General features: G+C 24.5%; 1 protein-coding gene across 1 annotated transcript; it reads right to left on the reverse strand.

The window, feature by feature from the left end:
• Positions 1-357: 357 nt before the first annotated feature.
• Positions 358-14,150, reverse strand: LOC117178974 (titin-like). Its single transcript, XM_033370569.1, has 4 exons — positions 14,007-14,150; positions 9,307-9,437; positions 6,082-6,325; positions 358-1,176 (listed from the first exon to the last, which is right to left on the reverse strand). The coding sequence occupies exons 1-4, from the start codon at positions 14,118-14,120 to the stop codon at positions 574-576; spliced, it is 1,092 nt and encodes a 363-aa protein (XP_033226460.1). The 5' UTR covers positions 14,121-14,150; the 3' UTR covers positions 358-573.
• Positions 14,151-19,143: the final 4,993 nt, after the last annotated feature.

Below are 19,143 nucleotides of genomic sequence, written 5' to 3' on the forward strand. Positions count from 1 at the left end.
TATCCAATTATCAAAAGTAACAGGTTAGATAGAGAAGTTATATTTATTTTCATTGGTTTAAATAAATTGTTTACAAATTACGATTTTGGTAAAAACAAAAAATCAGTATCGAAAAAGTATCCAGTTTACAATTACCGTTTGAAAAATTAGTAAAAATACAAATCGCTATAAATTTTATTTTTTATTTAATTTTTAAAAATAGTTGGCTCACTTCGCAGATTTTGACACAGTTTAATGAAAGAATTTAAAACTAATTTACTTTAAATGCGATTTATTATTGGATTCGATTTAATAAAAATAAATAAAATGTATGTAACTATTTAGTGCAGTTAAGGGAATAAATCATAAAGTACAGCCTTAACATTTTATGTAACAATTTATTCATTGATTTTTTTCATTCATTTTTTTTCTTTTTCATTTGTACATTTGTCTTCTTTTTTCGCATCCAAAAAACTTTCCTTGACGAAAAGAAAGATGCTCAGATTGCAAATAAATAAATAATAGTTCTGGCACTATACTTAACTATTATGTTTCATATCACTCTTTCAATTCACATTCAACTATTTTTTGAGATCATGCAGCAATTTTTTCAGCCTCGGCAACAATTTCTGCCTTTTTAGGAACTTCTTTGGGTGCTCCTTTGATTTTCTTGATAGCTTCCTGAACGACTTCCTTCGCCTGATCTGCAACCTTCATGATCAATTCTGGGACAGTTGCTGTTACTGCTGGAGCTTCTTTGATAGGTTGAGCCGGTACAACTGGTTTGGCCACTTCTGGTTTCGCCACTTCGGTTTTTGCCACTTCTGGTTCTGCCACTTCTGGTTTGGCCACTTCTGGTTCTCGCACTTCTGGTTTCGCCACTTCTGGTGCTGGCACTTCTGGTACTTTTGGTACTTCTGGTACATCATCAGAAACTACTGCAGATTTTAGAATTACTGGTGGCACTACTGGAACTGCTTGAACTTCTGGAACAGTTGGAACCACTGGAACTGCGGCTTTAAGGTCGGACTTTTCTACATTTCTGGCTTGTTCACCAGATTCTTCTTCAGGTTGGTCATTCTGAGGTTCTTCGACAGGAGGATTAGATGGTAAACCAGACAAAAGGACACAATCATCCTGGTCTGTCTTCACAAAGAAAGTCTTTGAGATCTTGTATTTATCCAGAACACCATAGGCCTGAAAATAATTTTTATGAATATCATATTTTAACGTTTTTTTTTATTATTATTATTTACTGATTTCATAATACAAGAAGATTTTTTTCAACTTTGTAAATAATAGGCTTCACATGACAAAAAGCTCGAAATATGGGGGAAACAAGAAGATCTTTCACGAAATTTGGGAGATCAATTTAGTTGATTAGGATTAATGTGGATATCGTATTAAATTTTGTTAAAAACGATATAATTCATTAGTATTTCTATCAAAACATCTTTTTTCGATAAAGTAGATAAATTAAAAATTTTTAGATAAAAAAATTAATTTTTAATATAAAAAAAAAGAATTTTTGACAAAGTAGTTCAATTTTTCAATAAAAAGAGACGAACTTACAATAAAATAGTTAATTCTTCAACAACACAAAAAATAAAACTTTGACTAAAAAGATAAAACTTTAAGTATAAAATTTACTTGTTGAAAAATTAGCTTCAATTTTAACCAGTTAGTTGATTTTTTGCCTAAAAAAGGTGAATTCTTAAAGAAAAATATGATAATTTATATTTCAAGCCAATCAAGATTTAATTTTAAAGCAAACTCAGTAGAATTCAACCAAAAATATATGAATTTTGTAAAAAAAAACAGTTGAATTTTCAACCCTGAAAGATGAGTTTGTTAAAATAAAGTTAATTTTCAACATATTTAGTTAAATTTTTTAACAAATAGCGGAATTTTTTATAAAATGTTGATTTTTTCACACTAAATAAGAATTTGAAAAAAAAATTATTTTCAACTGAATGGGTGAATTTTCAACTATATAGATGATTTTTCTGTCAAAATGATCAAATTTAAGTCAAAATGCCAATTTTGCTGCAAATAATTAAAATTGCAGCCGTGCAGTTGAATTTACAACCAAAAAGATGAATTTTTAAAATAAAAACACGAATTTTTAGGGTAAAAGTTAAATTTTAATTTTGAAAAATTACACAAAAAAGATCATTTTCAACCGAATATTTGAATTTTAAATGATACAGTGAAATTTTACCCCAAATTTTCAAGTTTTAAACGTAAAATGACAATCTTTGTACGAAACCGTCGAATTTTAAACCTGAAAAAATTTATTTTCAACGAAAGAGTTCATTTTGTATAAAATAATTAAAATTTCAACACAAAAGTGAAACTTTTTTATCAAAAAGATGAATTCTCAACCAAGGAGATAATGTTTTTATAAAAAATGACAAGTTTTCAAATAAATATTTAAAATTTCTACCAAAAAGATAAATTTTCGATAACCATTTTTTTTTTAATAACGTAGTTCAAATTTTAACCATTTAGTTCAATCAACCAAAAAAGATCAATTCTGAGTCAAACTATGATACTTCTTATTTTAACCAAAAAATTTAAACTTTAAGTAAAATACAAATAACTTTATTCAGAAAAGACAAATTTGCTCAAAGATAATTTAATCTTTATCAAAAATAGATAAATTGAAAAAAAAACATTTTTACTAAGAAGATTAATTTTCTAACAAAGAAAGAAAATTTTTCAACATTTATAAGAATTTTTCAAGAAAATGTTGAATTTTCAACTGAAAAGGATCATTTTTAGACCAAAGATGGAAAAGTTAAATTTTTAGTTGATAACAAAAATTTTAACAAAAAAAACGAATTTTCAACAAAATAGTTGTATCGTCAAACAAACTAAACGATTTGAAAAAAACAGTTGTATGTTTAAAAAGAAGAAGTCTTTTTTATTTAGTAACAAAAAATCAAATTTTCAAAAGCAAATAATGTAGGAATTAATATTTTCACAAAAAAATGTTAAATTTCTAATCAAGTGGAGTTGATTATAGTAAAAAAGTCGAATTTTCATTATTTTTTAACAAAATTGTTGAATATTCGATAAAGCAACTAAATTATCAATCAAAGAATAAAAATTGTTAATAAGAAAGAAGAATTCTCAACAAAGAATGTAATGATTTTCATGTTAAACCTAAAAAAAAATATTGTAATAAAAACAACATGACTTTTCAATTCAAAATATTAGATATTAATCAAACATTGAATTGGTAAATTTTGAGTTAAAAAATAATTTTTCAACGATCAAGAAAAACGAATTTTTCAAAAAATAGTTAAATTTTGAGTAAAAAAAAAGATTAATTTTCTACCAATAATGTAAGAGTTAATATTTCCACGAAAAAATAATTTAATTTTAAATCAAAAGCAGTTGAATTGAACCAAAAAAGCTTAACCTTTAATGAAACAGTTGAAATTTTATTTAAAAAGTGTGAGTTTTCTAACAAAATAAAAAAAATTATTAAAAAAAAAGTTAATCCTTAACCAAATATATAATTATTGGAAAAAAGGGGACAGGATAAATACTCTGCATTTTGCGATAAATGAATAATAATTTTGATCATTTCCAGAAAAACAATAATAGTTTAAATAAAAACTAAATATCCTTTTTCAAACTTTAAAAGTATTACGTTACAAAAATATAATTTTTTTAATAAGTTAATTTTGCGCTGCACACTACATAGTTAAAATTGTATACAACTTGGTAAAAAATTTACTTTTTTGTTGAAAATTATTATTTTTGGGTTAAAAATTCTGAACATATAAAAAAATTCTATTATTTGTACGGAAATTTCGGTAAAAGTAGTCTTGACCTATTAAGAAACGATAAGATAATCTATTAGGAAAATTGTTCTATTATTCAAACTTGAATAATAACCACAAATAAATTATTTCCGTAACCTATTTCCGATATCCATGTTGGTCAACAAGTGAGATATAAAATTTCCAATCAAATGAATTATCTTGATTTCAACTCGGTCGATTCAGACTGAATATGAGTGATGATATACATAATTTTTTTATCATACAAAAATATATTTGCCAAATAAATCAAAAATATTATCTGAATTAATATTTTTTTAATAGTGCACAAGTTAAAACTTCAATGGATATTTCTAAAAAATTTATAAATAAAAATAATGTCAGAAAACCCATTTATTATTGAAAAATGTATAATTCATTTGATAAACAAAAACTGATGAATTTTTTATAACAAACTTTTTAATTTTCAACCAAAAAGTTCAATTTTCTATTAGAAATTTAGTAGTTAAGTTTTCATTTAAAAAAAAAATAAATTTTAAATCAAGAAAATAAATTTTTTATGTAATAGTTGAATTTTCAACCGAAACCGATGAATTTCTAACTAAAAAGTTTCATTTTCAGTTAATATTAATCCATTTTTAACTAAAAGTATAAATTTTTGATTAGAAATCAACATATTTGTTATTTTATTTTATTTAATTTTTGATTTATCACTAATATTATTTGTAATTCAACTGTTTTGCTTGAAATTGAACTTTTTTTTGGTTGAAATATCAACTTATAGATTATTTCTTTGAGAATTAATATCTTTTATTCAAAATGTAAGTGTTTTTTAAGAGATTCGTTTTTTATTTTTTGTTGAAAATTAAATTTTTTAACTGACAATTTAACTATTGAATTTCTAATGAAAAATTTATATTTTTAATTAAAAATTATCCAAATTAGTTAAAAATTATTCATCCTGGTTGAAAATGAAAGTGCTTGGTTAAAAATTCATCTATTTCGCTTCAATTTTGAACTATTTTATTGAAAGTTCGTTTTCTGGATTTAAAATTAATTTTGTTATATGAAAAATTTAAATACTGAATTTCTGATGAAAATTTCATATTTTCAATTTAAATTTGATTAATATTAACTGAAAATTCAACTTTTTGATAAAAAAATTCATCGGTTTATTTGACGATTCAACCATTTTATTGAAAATTTATTTTCTTCATTTAAAATTGAATTTTTTTATATGAAAATTTAACTACTAAATTTCTAATGAAAAATTTATACTTTTAGTTGAAAATGGATTAATATTAACTCAAAATGAAACTTTTTGGTTAGAAATTCATCTACTTCATTTGAAAATTCAACTATTATATTAAAAATTTATTTTCTTGATTTAAAATTTATTTTTTTAAATGAAAACTTAACTACTAAATTTCTAATGAAAAATTTATATTTCTAGTTGAAAATTAATCAATACTAACTAAAAATTGAATTTTTGGTTGAAAATTAAAAATTTTGTGATCAAAAATTCATCAGTTTTTGTTTGACGATTCCACTAATTTGTTGAAAATATGTTTTCAAGAATGTTGACATTATTGGTTTTAAAATTAAACAGTTTGAAAGATTTTTTCACTACTTAGTTGAAAATTTAATTGTTTCTTGAACATTCAAAAGTTGGGCGAAAGGATTATCTTTTTGACTTTAAAATTCGACAATTTGTTAGAAAAATTAAACATTCTTTTGTTGAATAATAACTTCTTGGGGTTAAAAATTCAACAATATTTTGATAGAAAATTGAACAATATTGTCGAAAATTCAACTATTAGATTAAAAATAATCTCAATAATCTTAAATTTTAAATTTCCATATCTGAAAATTAAAAAAAAAATTTTATATCATATTTATAATTAAATACGAAATATTTTCTTCAAATAAAATATTTTATTTATTATTTTCTCTCCAAATAATCAACAATTTATTGATAGTTTAGATTCGAGAAATTTGAATATGCAGGACATTTTTCAGGATTGAATATTTTATAATGTCGACAATTTTATTTAAGAAAATTTAAATTTTCAGCAGTATTTTCCTTTTTGAGAATTTTGGATTTCAAATATTTTCTTTTTTCAGGAGTTTTATTTTTGAGATTTTTCAGTCGTCCGGAACTGGTCCGCAATTTTTTTGGATCCGGAAAAGTTTTGGAAAACAGTTCTTTGATAGAGTAGAAAAGGATTTTAAAATTTAAAAAAATTTTTAATTTCCAAATCGAAAAATAAGTAATTAATAATTAATTAAATTTGACGTATTTTCTCACCTTTTGTAGGACTTCTCCAGGTGCAAGACGCTGCCTGGTCATAATCCAAGCATTTTGAGTATGGACTGGACCAAATCCTGAACAACTCCACAAAACAGCGTAAGTTTTGTAATCAGTTTCCAAAACTGAGTATTGAGTCTCTGGTGTCAGTGGCAAAGTTGTATATCTCACATGAAGTTTTCCTTCGTCAGCTTTCGATGCAGCTGCTTTAATTTCTCCATCAAGTACTCTTTTGACTCCAGTACTGAAAAAAAAAATCCAAAAATTATTTTATTTCAAGTTTTATTCCTAAATTTCACAATTAAGGATGCCATATTGGATTCACAATTTTCAATTTATAACTTTTAACTTGCAATTTGAAATCACCGATTACAAAAACCCATCGAACCAAGTTTTTGATAATATGTGTAAAAATTAAACTAATTTGGAGACCATTTTGGATCCGCCATTTTGAATTTCCAAATTTCGATATCAGATTGAAAATCAAAAAACTCAAAAAATTCCTGATACCAAGTTTCAGTCAAATCTGTACAAATTTTACAATACAGGACGCCATATTGGATTCGCAAATTTAAATTTGTAATTTTGAACGTCAAATCTGAAATCACTGATTTTCAAAAAATCCCTTTAGACCAAGCTTGAAATAATATATGTAAATGTTAGGTTATTTCTGTGGCAATTTTGTATCCGCCATTTTGAATTTATTTTTCGATGTCAAATTCGAAATCAGCGGCCTCAAAAATTCCCTGATACCAAGCTTCAGTCAAAGTGTACACATTTTAATTTATGGTGGCCATTTCCAAGTTTCAAGTTTTATTCCTAATTTTCACAATTTAGGGTGCCATATTGGATTCACAATTTTCAATTTGTAACTTTGAACTTTAATTTGAAATCGCCGATTACAAAAACCCATCAGACTAAGTTTGTGATAATATGTGTAAAGATTAAATTAATTTGGAGGCCATTTTGAATCCGTCATTTTGGATCACCATTTTGAATTTCTAAATTTCGATATCAAATTCAAAATCAGCAAGCTCAAAAAATTCCTTATACCGAGTTTCAGTCAAATCTGTACAAATTTTACCATTTAGGGCGCCATATTGGATTCGTAATTTCAAATTTGTAATTTTAAACGTAAAATCTGAAATCACTAATTTCAATAAGCCCCTTTAGACCAAGTTTAAGATAATATATATAAATGTAAAATTATTTCCGTGGCAATTTGGGATCCGTCATTTTGAATTTATAATTTTCGACGTCAAATTCGAAATCAGCGGCCTCAAAAATTCCCTGATACCAAGTTTCAGTCAAAGGTGTACACATTTTAATTTATGGTGGCCATTTCCAAGTTTCAAGTTTTATTCCTAATTTTCACAATTTAGGGTGCCATATTGGATTCACAATTTTCAATTTGTAACTTTGAACTTTAATTTGAAATCGCCGATTACAAAAACCCATCAGACTAAGTTTGTGATAATATGTGTAAAAATTAAATTAATTTGGAGGCCATTTTGGATCCGCCATTGTGAATTTCTAAATTTCAATATCAATTTCAAAATCAGCAAGCTCAAAAAATTCCTTATACCTCAAATAACCCCTTATACCAATTTCAATCAAATATGTGCACATTGTGTACTTTCTTCCGCCATTTTGGATCCGGCATTTTGAATTTGTAACTTTTGACGACATATAATTGAAATTAGCAGTCTCGAAAAACCCATTGATACCAAGATCTCAAAAGTCCACTGAAACTATATTTGAGACGACACATGTAAAAATGTTATAATTTTAACCGCCATTTTGCATCCGCGATTTTTAATTTGTTGCTTTTCACATTAAATTCAAAAGCAGAGATCTCAAAAACTCTTATACTCAGTCCGAGATAAAATATGTAAAAATTTAAACTTTTTCGGCGCCATTTTGTATCTGACATTTTGAATTTGTAACTTCATGTCAAATTCAATATCAGCTACCTGAAACTTCCTCTTATACCAACTCTCAGTTGGAGATTTATAATGTAAAAATTAAAGAATTATTCAGGTCGCCATTTTGAATCCAAATTTTGAATTTTTAACTTTTAATCTTCGGCACCAAATTCCAAATCAACAATCTCAAAAAATCCCTTTTCCTAATTTTAAAATTGATAGCGAAATTTTTTTTAATGGCCGCCATTTTGGATTTCAGTTATATGTGTGTAAGTTTTATCATTTTTGCCGCCATATTGGATATCCTATTTTTAATTTCTAATCTTCGACATCAAATTCAAAATCATCGATCTCAAAAACTGCCGTTTACTAAGTTTTAAAATAATAACGAAAAAATTTAAAAATTTTGGCCGTCATTTTGGATCCGACAGTCTCAATTTATAACTTTGCGACAAATTCGCAATCAGCAACCTTGAAAACACCTTATACCAAGTTTGAGTAAAGTGTGTGAAAATTTTCTAACTTTTTTCCATCATTTTGAATTTTGTAAGTTTTGTCGTTAAATTAAAAATTAGAAACCCTAAAGAGGTACTAATACCAGCTATAACTGATTTCCATACAAATTCGACGAAAAATGAAGTTTTAGCTATACTACACTCCAAATTAAAAATAATTAAAAGCGACTGATTCACAGTCAATTTTGACTGATTTAAATAATGCCGCTTTGACTGACACATCAAAACAAAAGTTACTTTCCAAATCGGTAAATTTGAATAACTGAGGAAATCAGTGATTTTAAATTATCCAATCTGTAATTTTTACTGAAGAAAACAGTACTTTTAATTGATCTAATTTGTAGTTTTCACTGAATAAATTTATCATTGTGACTAAAATAATCAGTAACTCCCACAGAATAAATCAGTGACTTTAAGTTATATAAACTTTAAGATTCATTGAATAAATAATTTAATTTGAATAAAGTAATCAGTAAATATTTCCAAATAAATCAGCCGTTTCTAATGACTGAATTTTCAGTCAAAGCATTTTTGAAATATTCAATCACTCAAATATTGACTGATTTTAATTTATGGAGTATTTTATCATATATTATGATATCAAATATTATTATTAATAACAATATTTATTTATAATAATGTTTTTATATTAATAATAATTATTATAATTATTAATAATATTTATTTAATATCTGTTAATTTTTCTTTATTTAATATTATTGATGTTTGACATAATGAAAATTTTTAATAAATTAAATTATATAGAATTATTGATTTGCACTTACAATCTGTTGATCACTTCATTGCTCACGCGGAACCTTCCATCATTTCCTTTTGTGTAGTTGGCCATTACACAACGAGAAACAATTTCAGACAGTTGAAAGTACCTCTCTGCTTCGTACCAGGTTCCCAAAAACTGAAGAAAAAAATGATTTTTTTAGAATAAATTTAACATATTTATTAAATTAATAAATAATATTCAAGTATTATTACTCAAAGTTTATAATTAAATAACAAATTATTGAGTGGAAATCCTACATAAAAATTAAACGCCAGTGGAAATATTATTTTTTGTTCGGGATATAAAAAAAATAGGGAGTCGCCATTTTCATAAATTTAAAGTAATTGTTAATCTAATAAACAAAACGAAACAAATTCATATCATAGTCATTTTGCGCTCTGATGACTTCGTTCCTTTAACATCATTGATAGCAAATTTTTCCAAAATAAATAATTTGCATTATGTTTTAATTCTTGATAATAATTTTTAATTGTTTAAATGAATTTGTTTAAAAACTACGGATTTTTGTCAATTTTCAGCGGTCATATTCTCTATTTTCCTTATGACACTTTATCAAAGAACAAGCATTATTCCTTTTATAAACAATTTTATAAACAAATCCACAATTTAAGTACTTTTAAACAAATAACGTCGTTTTACTTTTACAAAATTGACTACCAATGACACAGTAATGTGACAACATTTATAATTTTGTTGAATAAATTGTATAAAAAAATACAAATTTCGCAAAATTTTCTTAATATTTTAAAAATTGTTTTCGTAAATTAATTTTTCACCATCTCTATTTTTTTAAGAAATAATTTGAAAACGTAGTTATTAGTAATGGAAAAATATTTTTAAAAAAATCAATTTTTTGCATTAAAAGTAATGTTTCTGATCTGAAAACTCATCAACAGTAATATTCTTTTGATTCTTAAAATCATAGAAGTTTTTTTTTAGAAATCTGATTTTCAATATAATAAAATCGCAAGATTTTTTGACCAAATTTTGTATAAAAAAAAAGTTTCGAAGGGAAATGGTTAGTTTAGATTAACAAATGTTGATAGAAAAATTTAAGTTGATATAAAATTTACTGGCATCGTCAATCGTGCTTTCATTTATTTGTTTAATTTAAGAAGAAAACCAATTTTTAATAATTAATAAAAACTTTTGATAATTCTTGATATGTTAAAAGCTTTTAAGGAATCAAATGCTAGCAAAAATTATATTGTAAAACTGAGCAAGTTTTTTTAATTTAAAAAAATAGATCAGTTTCCTAACATTTTTGAAAAATTTCAAAAAGATTTTTTAGAATCTCATGTGTCAAAAAAAAATCTATAAATTTTTTTTCTTTTGCAGGATTTTAAAAAGTATTAATAAAATTTTTTATCAGTTTAAGATGTATTGAGAACTTTTGGGAGGTTAGAAAATTTTTTATTTTATTTATTTTCGGAAACCTTTTAATTCAAAAAATAATTTTAATCAAATCTTTTACAATTTTCTTTGAAAATTAATTCAAAAAAATAATTCAAAATTTTCTCAGGATTCTAAACAAAATTTACTTATTCTCTTCAAACCTTTCAAAAATCATAAAAAAGCTTCTAAATTTTTGTTCAAAATCTTTAAAAATCTACATTTTGTGGGAAAAAATTTTGAATTTTTCATATTTTTAATTATTGTGGAATATTTTTTATACTTATAAACCTACCAAATATCTTTGTAAATGATTATAATTTTTCTTAAAATTTGATAAAAACAGTAAGCAATTCAAAATTTGCTGTTAAATCTTCCAAATTCTTTTTCAATAATCTTAGAAATCTTTTGAAATCTTCTGAAACCTTTTTTCAACGTTTATAACTTTTGACACATTTGAAAGATTTAATTTTTATTTCCTTGTTCAGGTGAGGATTACGTTTTCTTCGGAAATTTGCCGGAAATTGAACAAAATTTGAAAATTAAAAAAATGCCGGCGGCTTTTCTGAAAATATTAAAAATTGGGTTTCGAATTTTTTTTTCAAAAACAGATTCAAACAAAATTTTTTTTAAAATCTTACTCTTTTATGATATCTTTCATCGCTTGCAAGGAAAATACAAAAAAATCAATTTTGGAAAAAAATATCCGTTTTCAAAAAAAGATTTGCCTACATATAACTTAATTCTTTATGTAAAAAATTTTTAAATATATATATATATATATATTTTATAAAATTTTAAAAAACAGTTCGGCCAGAAAATTTTAATTTTTGCATGTCAATGCAGCACTTTCAATTATTAATTTGTTTATAAAAAAATTGTAAATATTGTAACCCGATTATTCGTCAAAAATAGCACTTCCACTCATTAATCTTTTAATAAAAAAAAAACAAATAAAAGTTTCAATTTTGTGATCTGAATTATATTATTTGTCTAAAATGTCTTGACTTATTTCATGAATCTCATTATTATAAAAATTGAAAAGAATCTTTAAAAAAAATAAATTTGAAGAAAGTCAAATTGCTTAACAGAATTTCAAAAATAACAAAACAATAAAAAAAGCCTTAAGAAGTATGTTTCCATAAATCAATTTAATTTGGTCCAATCATTTTTAATTTCTATTGTTAATTACTGGTTAATTTGTTAATAAAAAAATAATTTTTGGCGAGGTTTGTAACCTGATTGATATTATTTGCCAAAAAGGTTTTCACTGATTTCATGAATCTCATAAATATACAAATGTTTAGAAAAAAATCCTTAAAACGTCAAATCAAAGAAAGTCAAATTGTGTAATAGAATTTCAAAAATAACAAAAAATAACAAAAAGCCTGGAGAAGTATGTTTCTAAAAATCAGTTAAAAAAATGTTAACGCAAAAAGTCAATTTTGATTCGAAATAGTTACACTTCATGTCTGATTTGAACTGGATTTGGTCCAATAATTTTTAATCTTGAATTTTAATTAATGATTATTTTGTTAATAAATAAATAAATTGTTTTGAGTTTGGTAACATGATAAAAAAAACTTAAACTTAAACTTAAGAAAGTCCAATTTTGCAATGAAAATATTTGGAATGCCTGTCTAATTTGAAATCGATTTGTTTCAACAATTTTCAATCCTGAAGTAGCGCTTTCACTTACTAATTTGTTAATAAAAAAAAAACAATAATTTTGCAATGTTGGTAACCTGATGGATATTGTTTGTCAGAAGCGTCTTGCCTGTTCTAATAAATCTTATGAATAAAAAATATATTAAGAAAATAATCTTTAAAACAAAAATTCAAAGAGAGTCAAACTTTTTAAGAGAATTTCAAAAATAACAAAAAACCTTGAAAATTATATTTACAAGAATAAGTTTAAAAAAATAAACTCAAAAAAGTCCAATTTTGCAATCAAAATAGTTGGAATGATTGTCTAATTTGAAATCGATTTGGTTCAACAATTTTTAATCTTGAAGTAGCACTTTCACTTACTAACTTGTTAATAAAAAAAAACAATAATTTTGCGATGTTTGTAATCTGATGGATATTGTTTGTCAGAAAAGTCTTGCATGATCTTATAAATCTTATAAATAAAAAAAATATTAAGAAAATAATCTTTACAACAAAAATTCAGAGTCCAATTTTTTAAGAGAATTTGAAAGATAACAAAAAATAACAAAAATTTTCAAGAAGTATATTTTTAAAAATCAATTGGAAAGAAAACATAAACTCAAAAGTCAATTTTGAAGTAACACCTTCACTGATTCATTTGTTAATAAATAAATAAATTTTGGTCAGATTTGTATTCTCATGGATATTATTTGTCAGAAATGTCTTAACTGATTTCACAAATAAAAATTATATTTATGAAAAAAAGAAAAAATTTCAAAAATAAGAAATATATAAAAAAGTATCCTTCAAAAGTATGTGCCTAATAATCATTGAAAAAACACACAAACTCAAAAAAGTCTATTTTTAAAATTAATATAGTTGCAATGCCTGTCTGATTTGAAATGAGTTGGTCCAATAATTTTTAATCTTGAAGTAGGAATGTTATAAAAAAAATTAGAAAAGAATATTTAAATCAAAATTTAAGAATTTTAATTGAGATTAAAATGAAGTTTAGAATCCTATTTAACGTCCAATAATCAAGTTAATGTGCAGAATTCCTGAAAATAAAATAAAAAATTTAACGATTCCCCTAAAAAAGAAAAGAAAAAATTTTGTCCTTTAGACAAAAAAAAAGTGAAGAAAAATAAGAAGGCAAAAAACCAAATCCTCTTCATTTTTCTTCCCGCTTTTTTATTTTTGTTTAAAGCAAGAATTCTTCCTTCTTTTCTTTTTTAGGAGAAAAAAACATAATTTTTTTCAATTTGCAATAGGAACATTTTATAAATTATTTTTATATTTATATTTATATCATATTACATTTATATATTATATTATAAATTTATAAAATTCTTTAGATTCTTTATTTTATTTTTAGGAATTCTGCATCCTGAACAACTAAAAAAAATGGAATCAACTCTTACAAATCACTTCAAAATTAAGTTAAATTAAATTTTTTAAATAAAACTCAAATCGGATCGAAATTGTGTCAGCCGACTAATTTTCCCAGAGAATCCTTTTTGCCCCGGCTCTCTCAAATATTAGTTTCCAAAAAAAATATTAACATAAATGAACACATTTCGAATAAAAAATGTTAGGCAACTAAATTTTATTAATAAAAAAATTGCCAAATAGCAAACTCACCCTGCTCATGTCGAAATTGGCCATTGGGACGTATTCCGGACACCAGCCCAGATTGGGCAGTTGTGCCCCGGCCAGGGCCAGGACGGATAGGACAACGGCGATCTTCCCCAGCATTTTCAAAGACGATCTGTGTTGAAAATCGTCGATCTCCGTTCCTTTTATCCACTGAGGGCAGGAGCGTTGACCGGGCATTTTTACCCCTTCCCCACCCCCCACCCCCCTTACACACATGCGTGGCTCCTACGTTACGGTATCTGTATCCACTTCTTCTCTTCGATCGGCACTACTAGGCTATATGGTGATCGCTATTGGCCATTGGCCATTGGTTATTGGTCAATGGGACTAGAGACCTCTCGAGAGTCGACGAGAAGAGGGAATCTTACGACAGTCGAAAATCTTTCAAAAAACCGGTAAGGAAAGAACAGAGTGGATAAGCGACAACGGTACTCTGGCAGGTTGTTTACCATCCTCAGGTTGCACCAAGTCAATCAAGGGTTATCTCGATATTATCAGGAATTGTTAACCAAAATAATTTATTTTCAACCCGAAATGGAATAGTTTTATTTACAGTTGAAAAGAATTATTTAAAAAATAAAAAAACAATTTTTAATAGAATGGTTAAATTTCCAATTAAAGAAATCAATTGTCAACCAAAGGTGAATTGAATAGTCAACGAAAAAGATGAGAAGATTAATATTCTACCACAAAAAAACTAATTTTCAAACAAAAGTTAATTTTTTAATGAAAGAAATTAATTGTAAAGTATAATTATGAATTTTTAATAAAAAATTGAATTTTGAAATTATTAGTGAAACTTTTTACCATAAATATGACTTTCTTACAAAAAAAGAAGAATTTTCAACAAATTAATGAATTTTTAAACTAAAGTAGAATAGTTACATTTTTTGTCAAAAAGATTAATATTCAATCGGACGAAAACTACTTTTCAAAAACTTAGTTAAATTTGTAAGCAAAGAAATTAATTTACAAGTATAATAATAAATCTTTAACAAAAAATTGAATTATGAATTAAATAGTTGAGTTTTTTTGACCAAAGATATGATTTTTTAAAAAAGATTAATAATTATGTAAAATGAGTAATATTCTACCACAAAAAAAGAAAAATTTTCAAAAAAAATAGTTACATTTATAACCAAAGAAGTTAATTTTCAAGTATAATAATAAATCGTTAACAAAAAATTGAATTTTGAAATTACTAGTGAAACTTCTTACCATAAATATGAGTTTCCTACCAAAGAAGAAGAATTTTCAACAAACTAGTTAAATTTTTGAGCAAAGAAATTAATTTACAAGTATAATAATGAATCTTTAAAAAAAATTGAATCAAATAATTGAGTTTTTTTTTGCCAAAGGCGTGATTTATAACCAAAGAAATCAATTTTGAAGTATAATAATGAATCATTAATGAAAATTGAATTTTAAATTAATAATGGAATTTTTTACCATAGATATTATTTTTCTACCAAAAAAGATTAATTTTAAACAAAATAATTAATTTTTGAACCAAAATGGAATAGTTATACTTGCAGACAAACAAATTTATTTTTGACAAAAAAGAGCAAATAATTTGTATTAAATAGTTAAATGTCCAACTAAAGAAAAAATATGATTTTTTCAGTAAGAAGATTAATATTCTATCACAAAAAACTCATTCTTAACAAAATAGTGAACTTTTTAAACAAAGAAACTTCTTTTCAACGAGAGTAATGAATTTTAAGTGAAAAATTAAATTTTGAATTAAATAGTTGAATTTTTCACAAAAACAATCTACCAAAAAAGACAATTTTTTAACAAAATAATGAATTTTTGACCCAAAATGGATTAGTTATCTGTACAGTAAAAAAAATATTTTAGATTATGGACTATGGACTAAAATAATGTAATATTCTACAAAAAAACTAATTTTCAAAGAAATAGTGAAATTTTTAACCGAAGAAATTAGTTTTGAAATATAATAATGAATCTTAAAATCATTGAATTTTAAATTAATAATGGATTTTTTTACCATAAATATTACTTCTCTACCAAAAAGACGAATTTTCGACAAAATAATTAATTTTGAACCCAAAAAGGAAAATATTTATATTTGCCGAAAATAAATTTATTTTGAACACATGAAAAACAAATTTGAATCAAGTAGTTAAATGTCCAACTAAAGAAATCAATTGTCAACCAAAGTAACCCGTGCAGAAATTGCCCAACTTATTCCCGAGTTCCGATCTGGCCCGATCGGGTCTTCCACATGTGGCCCCAAGGGGGCAGATGATATGGCTCCCCAGGAGGCACAAAGCTTAGCGACGTCTTTACGAGCGCATTTACTATTTATGTGAATAAAAAAATGTTTTCCAGCTTTTTAGAATTTTATATTTTGTTGCTGATATTTTGAAAATAGAAATTACCTTATATTAAATCTATGAATTTCCGGGTTAGTAACATAAAAAATTCAATTCTTTTTCATTTCTCATTTGTGGGCCAGATCGGGTCCACATTTTGGATGCCCAGATCTGGGCCCGGTTGGGTAGGGCATTTCATTTACGGTCTGGCGCTAGACAGATTACCCTGTCGGGCCCACAGTTTTCCCAATCGGGGCCCTACCAGCGCCACATCGAAAATTCTGCACGGGAAAAAAATGATTTTTGCGTCATGAAGATTAACCTTCAACCACCAAAAAGTAATTTTTAAGAAAATAATTAAATTTGTAACCAATTAAATTAACTAGAATGATGAATTTTGAATAAAAAATTGCCTTTTTTACCAAGAGAGACGAATTTTCAACAAAATAATGAATTTTCGACGCAAAATGGAATAATTATTTTTGCATTAAAAAAATTATTTTTAACCAAAAACAAACAAATTTTAAGGAATTGGCTAAATTTGTAATCAAAGAAAGCAGTTTTCAATCAATAGGATGATTTTTTCATCAAGTAGATTATTATTCTACTAAAAAAATCAATTTTTTTTAAATAGTTACATTTTTAACCGAGGGTATTAATTTTGAACTACAGCAATGAATCTTCAATCAAATATTTAATTTTTAACTAAATAGTTGAATTTTGGAGAAAAAATACTACTCTTTTCACTGAAGAGACGAATTTTTAACAAAATAATGAATTTTCTACCCAAAATAAAATCATTTTATTGAAAGTAAAAAAAATTTTTTCATTTACTTTAATGTTATTTTATTGTAATTTGATACTTATAAAAATGAATAAAACGAAAGAAAAAAAATATGAAAGGGGAGGTTTTTTTTCGTTCTAGTCGGCATTTGTTATTGGCATTTTTTTTAGCAGGAATTTGCAGTAAAAAAATGATTTTGACCATACAAAATCAATTTTCAATAGAATGGTGAAATTTTCAAACAAAGGAATCAATTTTCAACCAAAAGAATGATTTTCCATCATTAAAATTGTTATTCTTTTAAAAAAAACTAATTTTCAACAAAATTGTAAATATTTCAACCGAAGAAATTCATTTTCAACTATAATAGCGAATTTTGAATAAAAAATTGAATTTTGAATTAAACAGTTGAATTTTTGACGAAAAATATTAATTTCCTAAAAAAAAAGACTAATTTTTTACAAAGTAATTAATTTTCAACCCACATAGAACAGTTTTATTTACAGTAAAAAGAAATTATTTTTAACAGAAAAAAAAACAATTTTCAATAAAATAGTCAAATTTTAAACTAAAGAAATCAGTTGTCAATCAAACGATTAATTGTCCACTCAAAAGATGATTTTTTCATCAATAAGATTGATATGATATGCCAAAAACTCATTTTTAATATAATAGATACATTTTGGAACAAAGAAATTGATTTTCAACTACAATAATGAATTTTTAATAAAAAATTGAATTTTGAATTAAATATTTAAATTTTTTACAAAAATATGACCTTGTTAGCAAAGAGAAGAATTTTCAACAAAATAACGATTTTTCAATCAAAAATAAAATTTCGATTCAATACATGAATTTTTCACAAAAAATATGACTTTTCTACCAAGCGATACGAATTTTCAATAAAATAATTAATTTTAAACCAAAATAGAATAGTTATATTTGCAGAAAAAATATTATTTTTAGCAGAAAAAAAAACAATTTTTAACAGAAAAAAAATTTTTTTAATGAAATATTTAAATGTCCATCAAAGAAATCATTTTTTAATCAGAGGAAAAATATAATTTTTTCTTTATGGAGATTAATATTCCACCACAAAAATCTAAATTTTAACAGAATAGTTAAATTTGTAATCAATTTAATTAATTTTCACCTATAATAATGAATCCTAAATAAAAAATGGACTTTTTACCAAACGAGGTGAATTTTCAACAAAATAACAAATTTTCTACTAAAAATGTAATAGTAATATTCACAGTACAAAAATTATTTTTAACCAACAAAAAATCCGAAAGAATGGTTAAATCTTTACTCACAGAAAGCATGAATTGTCAGCAAAAAGATTTTTTTTTCATCAAGAATATTAATATTCTGCGACAAAAAAACCAAATGTTAACGAAATATTTGTATTTTTAACCAAGTGGTTACATTTATAGAAAAGCAAAATTATTTTTTAAAAAACAAATAATTTTTTAATAAAATAGTTAATATTCCAACTGTTACCAAATAACGGAATCAATTGTCGATCAAAAATATGAATTTTTATGAAGAAGATTAATATGCCATCATAAAAAAAATAAGTTTTAACAAAATAGTTAAATTTTTAACCAAAGAAATTAATTTTCAACAAAATAATGGATTTTCAACTAAAAATGGAATAGTTTTATAAACAGTGAAAACCATTATTTTAACAGAAAAAAAGAAATTTCAATAAAATAGTTAAATTTCCAAATAAAGAAATCAACTTTTAACAAAAAAGATGATTTTCCTATCAAGAAGATTAATAAGATCTCCTAAGAAACTCATTTTTAAGGAAATAGTTAAATTTTTAACCAGGGAAATTAATTTTCAAATATAAAAATAAATTTTCAATAAAAAATTAAATTTTGAATTAAATATTTGAATTTGTGACCTTTTGGACCCAAAGTCCAACTATAATAATAAATTTTCAATGAAAAATTGAATTTTTTCAACAAAAACAAAAAAGAATTTTTTAAAG

The sequence above is a fragment of the Belonocnema kinseyi genome, chromosome 8, assembly GCF_010883055.1.
Source record: "Belonocnema kinseyi isolate 2016_QV_RU_SX_M_011 chromosome 8, B_treatae_v1, whole genome shotgun sequence".
NCBI classification, from domain to species: Eukaryota; Metazoa; Arthropoda; class Insecta; order Hymenoptera; family Cynipidae; genus Belonocnema; species Belonocnema kinseyi.

Excerpts from the sequence above, each read along its gene's own strand:
- LOC117178974 (XM_033370569.1), bottom strand. The coding sequence starts at position 14,120 with ATGCTGGGGAAGATCGCCGTTGTCCTATCCGTCCTGGCCCTGGCCGGG. Across the intron at positions 9,438-14,006 it reads CCAATTTCGACATGAGCAGG|TTTTTGGGAACCTGGTACGA; the intron begins GTGAGTTTGCTA and ends TTTTTTCTTCAG. Across the intron at positions 6,326-9,306 it reads AATGAAGTGATCAACAGATT|TACTGGAGTCAAAAGAGTAC; the intron begins GTAAGTGCAAAT and ends TTTTTTTTTCAG.